The 11,642-nt window shown below is 32.0% G+C and overlaps 1 protein-coding gene across 1 annotated transcript; it reads left to right on the forward strand.

Annotated features, from left to right (window-relative positions):
• Positions 1-4,293: 4,293 nt before the first annotated feature.
• On the forward strand, positions 4,294-10,641 carry LOC124370392 (putative defense protein 3). The gene is made up of 4 exons (XM_046828676.1): positions 4,294-4,406; positions 6,044-6,434; positions 7,573-7,664; positions 10,515-10,641. Exons 2-4 carry the CDS (start codon positions 6,099-6,101, stop codon positions 10,591-10,593), a joined length of 507 nt encoding a protein of 168 aa, XP_046684632.1. The 5' UTR covers positions 4,294-4,406; positions 6,044-6,098; the 3' UTR covers positions 10,594-10,641.
• Positions 10,642-11,642: the final 1,001 nt, after the last annotated feature.

Raw genomic sequence — 11,642 nt, forward strand, 5'->3', positions numbered from 1 at the left:
GTGTAACTAACACGACTTTCTTTTATATATATAGATTACTCAGTTTTCTTATTTAATAATGTCTGACACAGTTTTAATTCTTAGGAATGTTATTGGAATATTTTTCTTCGTTCTATGCAACCTTACTTAATATAAATACTGTTATTTGCGGCAATCGCTTACAGAAAAACATCGTGGGCATATTCCGTTTAAACGACATTCTAAATTATTTTTTTTGTTAGGTGATTATCACTGAAAACTTTTCTTGGGATTTATTTTAGACTTTCTTTTAAAGACCAGTGTTTCGGGGTTCCTTGGAGAGTGAAACGATTTTTATAAGTACCAAAAAATAGCTAGAATGCTGGAGAGATATTTCATGTTATTAGACTACTTGAGTAACAATTAAACTATTCGAACAATTTAGGTCAGCTTAGAGATTTGACAGATGCTTAAGTCGAAGTCCTTAGCTTTTCAGTTAACACACTCATGACGTAATGAATAATAGAGTTCTATGTTATTTTGAAACGGAAATTGATTTTTCGTTAATGCCTCTATCTAGAATATATACACGTCCGCGGATCAGAGAAGTGTATTTTGGGCCAAACATGTACACCTACAGCCACACAAATCAGCTGACTGTTATTTTTAATTTTACCCAAAGGCTTACAAAATACAGCCAGTGCGTAGAGAAATCTCTCCCACGTTGCACTGTGAAAATTATAGAATAATTAAATAAACCGTTTTACGGTAATTTAACAAAAACGAACATTTCGCACAACGTGATAGTAGTACTTTAATGTGGTTCGAACATATCTCACAGCGCGATAGTGGCGCTTGGAGGGTTAATTATTTAAAAAATAGTATATTAGTTACTTAAGTTCAAGAAACAGATATAAAAGTACATCTGTTGTTTGTATATATAAAGAAATGTTTCTAATTTCAGATTAATGAGTAACATATATTTAAAAAATAGGCTACATAAATTAAAAAAAAAGTGCAAACTTAATAAATAATTAAAAAACGTCTGTCTAAAGTTCAGGTTGACCTCTTTATTTATGGCACAATTAATATCCCAAAAACGACTAAATTTACAGGAACGTTTATCGTTATGTAATATACTGACCAACCTTAAAATTAATCAAACATTCCTTATCCTCCGTAAATATAAAATGGAAGATAGTGTTTTGTGTCTAATCCCGAACTCTGAGCAGCTATATTTCTAGTCCTACAGTTTTAGGATAAATTATTATTGTTTATTAAATTTGGACAAGAGTTCTCACCTTTAAGTAACGGAACATCAACTTTGATGATTTGTGAGATCTTTTGTCTTTACTGTGCAGACATTCTGAATATGTTCAGGTGAATGTTTTCCTTAGCATCTTTACAAAAAGATGGACTTTCAATTTTTTTAATTTTTATTTCAGTTTTCTTTTTCAAATAGAATGTTACTGTCTCTTTAATTACATTAAAATTAATATAGAGATATCAGTAAAAATGCTACAATAATTCATAATCATTTCGAGTTAATCCTTATTGTGAGGTGAACGTGACTTCTACCCATGTTGGAAATATGCATTTTATGTTACGCCTAATATTGTCATAATCACTAACATACAACTAAATTTTAGTTGTAAATGAATATTACAGTTTCTGACATGTGAATGTTGTTATTTGCTAATGAAATATTTTCAGTTATTCAATAATTAATAAAATTCGCTAAAAATATTTAATCCAAATTTTTATTGTGGCATCACGCAGTATAGAGTAATTTATTTGTTTAAATTTGTTTTAACAAAATGCACTCTCATTTATCATTAAATTTAGATAATTCTTCCGAGAAGTTCTGCCAGTTTTTACGAATAAAAGGCCAATAACTAAAAACATATAGTAATTTCTAGATTTTGTAATTTAAAGGAACATGTTTTCTTATGCGTTGACGGATTTAGTAGAAAAAAGTATAGTTTGCATTCTTATAAGAATTTCAACATTGTTGATATCTCGTACATTTTTTATTACTGATGGAAAACAGCTAATACATTTCAATCAACAGAATTTTGGTTAATTCCGGGATTGTGCAAGCATACCTCTAAAGTGATTGTGTTCACATATGCGTTGGAATGGTAATACAAATTGCAAAGTAGTTGGTATATTATAAGGTTTTAATAGCTATAGTAGGTGTTTTGTTACTTCACCTTGTTATTTTTATTATATTATAGAAAATTACACAGTTATTGTTTGAGTTCTCTTAGTTGTCATAGCATATCTGGAAAGTTTGGTATATGTAGCTTTACTACTTCAAGAAATAATAATTTGTTTCAATAAAATACAAAACGGTCGCCTAAACGACAAACTTTCCGACCTTTTTTTGAATAATCTTCTTTTTGGAATCATGAGTACTTTCAGCCACAGAATTTTGTGGCACACTTTTCTAAACACTCTGTATATCTTTAGAGACGGAGTAGATTTATTTTAACCAGAACTTCTATTACCGTAGAAAAAATTGTTTTAAAATCAAGATATGACCCTTTCATATTGTAAATGCACTCACTAAAAACACTACGCACTTTGTTTTTCCTCCACACTGGCCTGTATATTTCAACTCAAGTAATCTATAAAAGACCATGGTATGTTGCAGAGACATTCTATTTATTTCACTGGTAAATTCAGGCCCTAAAAATCCTGTAATTATAACAAAAAATGAAGCATTTACTACTTGCTAAAGTAAAATTTTAGAAAATGGATCAGGAGATTAGAATATCTTCCATTGCGCATCACTTATCATATGGGTATTTGGTGTGTCATTTAAAAACGATAAGCTTATGATGTCAGTTGTTCAGCAGGAAACTGTATTCGAAGCCACGGCTTCCTACCATTTACTTTCTGATATTGTATCAAGTAATAAATTATTTGCTTATTGTTGAGTGGTTTACTACTGAAATACTGTATAAATTGGATCTGAATTAAAATTGATTCATTTGCTTGTCGCTTGCATTGTACTGAATATATAGCCGTTGTTAATTATTATTGCGTAAATAACTTGTTTTTTATTGCCTAATATGAAAAGGCTACTTTTATTGAACAATAATTATGTATATATTTTTTGGCAATTTATACTCCATATTTGCCTTTATTTTACTAAACTGTATATACTGCATTAATTCTATATATCTTTCTGCGGCCTAGTGCCTACAATACCATTCCTTACTGGATTAAAATATTCACGTACAGTGACAGACCAATGAACCATTGTTTCACGAATCAGCTGTTTACTGTACACTCACCAACCAATCACAACGGTTGACTTATCAATTGCCCACCTTGCAAGCGTAGGCACGCTTGCTCATTATACTCTCGATCCCGCCTTTGGCACTTATGTACCCTCTAGCCACTGCTTACCATACTTACTCTCTCCCCCATGTATTACTCTCTCACTTAAAATATTAGTTTATCTCTATTTGTTGTACATTTACATTAACATTAAAGTCAGTGCTCTGAATTGGCAATCTCTACCAGAACGTCTCTGCTCCCGGACACCCGCGTCTACCGTGCTCTACAGGACTGGCCACAGTGTTATGAACTATTCGTTTGCGGTCGTATTGTGCGTGAGTGAATCCGTGAAGGACATCTTCCGTCTTCACGCCTGCCTACAAGACAGCAGCCTATTTCCACACTTACTGATTTCAACCTGGCCCTCAACAACAGCAGACTACGATTAGGTACCTCTCATGAAAACAAAGGTAACTGTTTATTTTCTGCACTTTATTTGAATATGCACTGTTCATAAACTCATTATGTGTAACCTAGTGAACTCTTGTTAAAATCAGTGTGTTCGGCGTCTTCACTGCCTAGTGTGAAGTGGTCCTTCTTAATCGAGCCTCTAAAATATTATCTCACGGTTCTCATAACCAAAATTCATTCTTTTCAGCCGTTTTAGAATACAAATGATATATACATAATCATTATAGGTAAAATCAAAATTTTAACAATGACTTGTATTTTTTCTAAATTAAAAAAGTTATTATAAATTACTTAGTATAACTACACACCAAGGCCTTTCTTTATACTCCTCAATCTTCAAACCATATATTGATTATGAAAATAATAGAGGAGTCTGTTTACAAAAATTGCCTCAGTTTATTATAGATAGATTATAGCTGTGATAGAGCTGTTATTTATTTGTTTTTAATTAAGAACCTTTTTAATGGCTCTGTATAAATGTGTAACGACCGAAAAAATGCATTAATTTATACACAATCAGCGACATCGGTCAGTTATGACAGAAGTGAGACAAGTGACATTGATATCAGATGGAGAGTCTGATAAAACTAACATTATACATTTACGTGGGCATTCTTGTGTATCGTTTTGCCGGTTGAAAATGAACGTCAAAGTTTCTTCTTAAGTTACAGTGTCCGTACATAATACAGGTAAGCCAACACCAGTCACTATCAAGTAATAATTGTATTATACTTTCTAGTTATGCTGATTTGTTGCCATCATCACAAAGTGGGTTACACAGGTTAATGTGAAAACTTACAATAAACAGGAAAGTAATTGTGAACTTGATATTTATAACTATACCGGTTCACTAACATTTTGGAGTACAAAATTAATATTTTTTTATTAACTATCAGTTGTATGCTAACTTGACTTTTAGTTTTCATTGTAAAGTGGTTAATAATTATTCTGCTTAGTATCAGGTTAGATATATTATGCTGGTCATGATTTAAGACGGTTTTAATATTTGTATTACAAAATAGAAATTTAAATTTGGTTTGAAATGGCTTATTGTTTTAATTGGGGCAAAGTAAATATTACACATCGTTCTACCATATAAGAAATTTAATGTTTGTAAATATTTCTAAACGTTATGTAATAAAATATAAAACATTAATATGATAGCTATTTCGCATTTCTTGAAATAATACTTTATTTTTATGAATTTTTAATTAGGTTGAATCCAGGCTTTACTAATAAATTTTACTGCGTCGAAAGTTTTCGTAATATTATAGTTCTTATGATGGATTTGGCCAAGAATTTTTGTTTATAATAAAATTGTAAATTCCTGGACTTTGTACTAACTTTAGACCAATATTTAATAGAACTAATGAAAATAAGTTATAATTTCATATAACGTATATATTTGTTGAGTTCATTCATTTTCGTAAATTAAACGAGAACGTGATATATATTTCTATAAATTTTATATAAAAACTATATTTATCATAATAATGCATTATCATTATTCATAGGACTTATGTCTATAAGCCACGAATTGGGCCTTTTAAAAGGTAGTCTACTGCACGTAGGGTAATGCTTGTCACATCAGTTTATAATGAAAAAATTTGAAGCTTCATTGCAATATAACATTTGAATTGAACAAAAACACATTGAGACTGAGAAAGTAGAAACTTGTTACAATAATAAAATTTAAATGTAATAAAAATTATATGGTTGAATGAATATGGAAACTTTTACAAAAATCACAGAGCTTTCACAATACAGTATAGAATATGCAAGGTCATGGAGCAATACAAAACGTTTCGGTTCATTGGCTGTAGTCTTGCGTGGGCTAACTGCTGAATTCATAACAATAATATAATACCTGTTAAACCAAAATAATATCTGACACACCAATATAGTAGTACTAAATGTTAATAACACAACAGTTTTCCAAATAGTTTATTTTTTGTACGAGGCCTTTCGAAACAAAAGTTTTCATCATCAGGCGAGTCCACAAATAAATATTTACATTATTTTTTCATAATTAATATTAAAATACTTTATGCCAATATTTTTCTATAAACTCTGTGTAATGTTTTGTATCGCACACTGTTCATCTGTTAAATAGTTTAAAAGTCCGAAAATATTTAACAAAAATTCTTATATATTGAAAACATTTAGTAAAATTAATTTCAATGTGCCGTACGCAATAGGTTGACAATTTTTCGATCTATTTAAGGTATATTCATAAGTTATACTTGCGTATTGTTAAGAAAAATGAAACGTAGTTTTAAATCAAATAAATTTGCCATTAAATCAATTAAGTAAATTATTCTACCAGACAAATCAAGATAGGCATAAGACAGCCGAGCAGGAGTCAGACACACGTGACGTAGATGCTGCCCGGAGCAGGAGTGACTGTCTGTTTAGCGCTTCCAGCACTGCTGCTAGCTGCCGAGGACCTGGACTCCAGCACCTGCCTCACCCTCGACCCATTCGACAGCGCGCTGCCCCAGACCACACCCTCGCCCTACACCCTCTCCTGTAGCAAGTCTGGGAAGATCACGAACCAGGACTCCGTCATCTTCACCATAAAGTCCTCGCGACCTCGGGTCGACTTCCGACGGTTCGTGGTGCAGGCACTGGACCGCGAGAGCGGTGTGGCCGTGGGCATGTTCGTGGACACAGGAGACGCCGACATCACCGTCGTCAACTGTTTTGGTCGTTCTGAGGTAATGTCTTATTGATGTATGTGGTACTGAAATACAAATAATAGGTTTTACTGAGGATACCAACAAAGTGTTTAGCAATAACTTATGGCTTAAAATATTATAACAGTTAATGATCACATCTATATTACAGCTGTTATAATATTACTGCTTGATATAGCACTAAGAAATTGCTTTGGAATTTTAAATTTAACCCAAATAAACCAAAGAAAGATACACTAGCTCATTCAGTTAATGAAACAAATTTCCAAAGTTTTAATTATAGAGCATATGGCCATGTAGTTGAACATTGTACTGGAACACATATGTATAATATACTTCGGAGAAGAATACTGGTCTATAACTCAACCTAATTGCCTCAGCAATAATTCTTTTATCTTCTCCGTTTTAGATTAAAAAAGTCTTGTTTAAGTTTTACGATGCTGAGCCAGTACACGATGTACAGGCTGCTACATAACATGTCGGTTGGACTAATGGGGAAATCCTCACTAGTACGAATTGGGACGCTAAAACCTATCAGGAAATTTAGTGGTTCAGAGCGAGTTTTGTGTGTTAGTTTTATTCTCACATCACGGTTATAATTACAACAAAGTGTTTCGTGAGACAGCTGTGTGGTATACTGACCATATGATAACTACCAGAGCTGAACATGTAACACAGAGGCAGGTGTATGATCTGTGATTATTGCCCATCGTATGTAAGGCGAGCACAGCCACTGATGGGATTATTCTAACGTGACAAGTTATAATTCGTCTTCAAAGTTAGTTTCTTACCTAAATTTTAATGGAAATATTCATCTTTACTGCAATTTTAGCAATATAAAAAAATGAAATAATGCATGCAAACAGTATAGGTGTACGTAGTTAAAATACGAAGTATTGGCATTAGACGTAGATTGCATAAACTAAAAAAAAAACTAAATAGTGTAATATTTGCACATTGTTTCTGGATAAAACTATGTGCTTATGTTGGCTGAGAAGTAAATACATTCACATAATATGAATAAGATTAATCAAGTGTGAGGCTTACATGGGACCAGTATATAAATAGTATTAAGCTAGATGTTCTATCATGAATTAAAATCCCCCTGTATGTAAAACAGTATTAAGTGGTAACTGCACTAAGTGGTATTGTGTTACAGAACACTGCGATAGAGTTCGATACAGAGCCGAAGACAGAAGCGCGCATGAGATGGATGCCTGACTTTGACTACGCAGGCAATATCACATTCTTGTAAGCGATTCCATGTAATCTATTAGAGAGTTAAACAAGCAAAAGAGTTATTGTGCTCCATCTCACAATAAACCCAAGCTTGAGGATGAAATGTTTCCAGACCATAGATTATGGACTAAAGTTTGAGTTGTTGCGAAACTTTATTAATATTGCATAGAGTAAGCTTGCATGTTGGCGTGTAAACCCAAAAACTATATCAATATTTTGTCATAGAGATAAATAAATAAAATGCTATCAAATTTGTAATACATACCAACTGTACAATTAAAATATGTTACCAGCACACTAAACACCAGAAACACAGATGAAATAAAACTAGCTAACAATATTGAGGCATTAATTATTATTTTAATTCACAGGGTTTTCAATCACCATGGGCCAATTTTAAAATTACCATTATATGTGACAATTTTCAATCAATGGTAACATTTGTGTAAGTCGGTAATTAGCTCCCCCACATAGAAGTAGGCTGCCTTGTCGCTTAAGTAACTAACTATTCAATTTATTTCTTAAGAGTCAGCTATGCAGGCACTGCCGTGATTTTAGGCCTATAAGAACTACTTTAAACTTCAAAATTCTAAACACTTGTATGGATTTATTTTCTATCGTATACGTATGAGGCATGTCTCGTTTTATATAAATTATTAATATCCATATGGATGCTGCGTTACTTTTACCAGGTTTTTATTAGTTATTTAAACAAAATTCTAATGTTTTGTAACTTATCGGTTAAATATTTAAAAAGTATAAACTTTACAAGAAAAACAAAAAACCGTTTGGCTACGTACAACTCTCTTCCCGTTCTGATTCTACAACCAAAAATAAGGTTGTAAAGTGCTTAAAGTTTAATATTGTTTTATAAGGTAAAGCTCAAGGTATTACTACAATTTGTTCCTAAACTTATGTTCCACCTTAATTAGTGAGAAACTCGCCGATAAATCGCTAACAAAAAAACATCTCTGTGTGACTCTCACCAGCGAAAGTGAAATCCCGTAGAGATTGCAGTGTCCCACTTTAGCTGGTGCGTATGTAACGTATTGCTTGTGCTCTTGACTAGTCCTAGTTTGTACAGTGAACTCGCTTGGGTACATTTTTTATAGTCTGAACTTCTTAGTTAAAAAGTTTTTGAGTGACAGTCCATTGTTGCACTTTTTATGTTTTAAGTGCATGTTTATTTACTAGGTGTTATCCATTTCAGAAATTAGATGATTGCAAGCATACCCGAACTCCTCAGGAATTAAAAATATTACAGGAGTTTTATTAAATTCTGTTGCTAGATTCTTCTACATTGAAGTTAGAATGGACTACGATACATGATGAATGTTGGAAAGTAACATTGTCCCAGCAGTACAAGTAATTACTCGGGACACTTACAATATTTACCTCCAAGCCAGTGTATCACTACATAATTCTTATACTGGATATGGTTAGGTCGGCATGGTGCTTTGGACTAACCAACTCGCTCACCCGATCTTACCTCTAGAATTTTCTTTTAGGGGTTTTAGAAAAATGAACTAAACCAGATTAACAAAATCTAATGAGTTTATGCTGACTCAACACTAGCCTATAACTAACACCATAACTGTTGTGTCATCTGAGTCTTGTTGGGCAATCTTTAGAGTAACTAGCATATATTTTGAGTTCAGAAAAGGTTCAGGTATGATTTTGAATTTTGTTGTGATTATTTATTATTAAGTTATGATAAAATTACTAAATATTCAACAATTGCTGAGAAAAGTATTGATTTTAGTGTTTCTTAAATTACAATTACTCTGAAACACCCCGATTTTTAAACTGTATTGGGATAAAGCCCTCTAGTTTATGGCACTGTTCCTATTTTACAAGATCTGTTATAATAAAATGTTACTCGGAGTTTGGTTCGCGACAAAAATATTTAGGAGGAGTGAATGTCTGGTTTAGTTATTGTGTACAGTACAATAAAATGGAGTTTCGAAGTACCATATGTAATTTAAGGACAAAGGTATCACACATAAAGACATGGGCGGATGGGCTACGCTTTTACTTTTTGGTCTTTCAATGAATAGAGTTCACCTTTGGAACTAGAGAAACTATTGTATCATGTTACGAATCTCTAGGATCCGATCTCTTGTTGCGGATCTTGACCTTCTTATCAAGATTTATCTCACAGTTGAAGGACGGGCAGAAAAATAGACAGATAAAGTATGCATTCAATTTGATAGCATTTGAGAGCGTTCCTCTTTCCAAGGCAAGGAACCGGAATTTTGTAAAAGTTGGAAACGGACTATTAAAGGGTGTTAGTGGCTATCGCACGGGTTGGATGCAGTGCTCCAGCTGTTGACTGCCTCCATGATCAGGATTTAAAGAACTCAATAATTTCACTTTAAGTTTGCTAGTTTTAATATAACTCGTATAATGGAAGGAACTAATATTATACTTGTAAAATATATACCATCTTTCATGGAATCCATGACAATCTTTAATTGCATTACTTTAATAAATGAAGTAATTAAAAATAAACTCTTATGTTCTATTGTTACCATTTTGTATTAGGATTTGTCCATAGTAATGCGATATATCTATAAAAGTGTACGGTAACGGCAGCAGGTTTATTAGAACCGTATAACGTACTTAAAACTATTTCAATATTAAAGGCATGCAAATAATAAACAAAAATTAAGTTTATTCCAACATTGACTTCTTGTAAGTTACTTTAATTTTATAGCATATATATATATATATATATATATATATATATATATATATATATATATATATATATATATATATATGCTACTGAATTATCCCATTCCAACTTTATATTGGCAAGTAATATTGTGCTATAGTATTTTTATTATTTTTCTGTTTTAGGGCCACAATAGTCCAGTCCGGAGAGATATTCTGGCTGAGAAAAAAGGGAGATTCAATCTCTGTATACAACCCGTGGTAGAAATTTACATATTATAAGTGATGTTTGTAGATTTTCTTGACTGTAAGTCGTACTGTTTTATTATTTTAAACCCCTCTTTCACGCTAGTCAAATTTCGTTCACGAACAATAAACAAGGAAGAAATCTCTTAAAAGTTATATTTCCACATTTGTAACGAAATTGTTTTACTTACCAAGTTTTAGATTGCAATGCGGATAGAAAACACTAAGAACTGTATTTACTAATGATATCAAAACATACTGTATACATTACAATACGGGGAGACTAGTTAAGTGTTAAAGCAAGACCATCTTTTTGTAGCTCCCCGAGTGCTATATAAAAGATTTTTACATTACAAAGTTTATTTTTCAGTGAATAATAAACTAGTTTCCAATATGTTAAAAATCTATTATATTTTGTCGTCAAAGAGCAATAAATTTGTAATTTTAAATAATTAATTTTGTCCGGTTAAGTAAATTTTTCGACGAGTTGAATATACAGTGGGGAATAAACAAGTTAAGGAAAAAAACAGGATGAGTCATACGTCTATAAAGTTTACTGTAAAATGGCATTTTATGAGTAAGATAGATATTTTATTTCAATTACAATATTTTACTTGTATAAAAGTGGTTTATTGATAGTAAATGTATTATAAATACAAATATTAGTGTTATTGTAATAACATTTTATACATAGTAGAATTTGTTACATAATTATTTGAAAACTGAGGATATTACTTAAAGAAAACAACGCAATGTTATAACGAGGAAACTATATGAATATGGATGTATGTGAAGGCCAAGTAGATCTGCAGTATCTATTAAATTCATCGAAGGACCAAGATGTGTGTTCAGATACAAAGTTCTATATTAGAGAAGTTAGTTGCGGCCCGCTATGGACCCTGCAGTTCCTCTGTCGCAGTATCGCTCATATGTTACATATCTAATTTGCGGTGGAAATATCTACATGGCAGGAACTTCTTCAAGTACTTTCTTGGATACAGTACCGTATAATAATCAATAACACTCGTCACTTCTTAGATTCAATATTATTAAATGAAAAGAATTTTA

This window comes from Homalodisca vitripennis, unplaced genomic scaffold, assembly GCF_021130785.1.
Source record: "Homalodisca vitripennis isolate AUS2020 unplaced genomic scaffold, UT_GWSS_2.1 ScUCBcl_147;HRSCAF=1385, whole genome shotgun sequence".
Classification (NCBI taxonomy): Eukaryota; Metazoa; Arthropoda; class Insecta; order Hemiptera; family Cicadellidae; genus Homalodisca; species Homalodisca vitripennis.

Bases quoted from the DNA above. Each gene is read 5' to 3' on its own strand.
- LOC124370392 (XM_046828676.1), top strand. From the start codon at position 6,099: ATGCTGCCCGGAGCAGGAGTGACTGTCTGTTTAGCGCTTCCAGCACTG. The intron at 6,435-7,572 runs GTAATGTCTTAT...ATTGTGTTACAG, and splicing joins ACTGTTTTGGTCGTTCTGAG to AACACTGCGATAGAGTTCGA. The intron at 7,665-10,514 runs GTAAGCGATTCC...TTTCTGTTTTAG, and splicing joins GCAGGCAATATCACATTCTT to GGCCACAATAGTCCAGTCCG.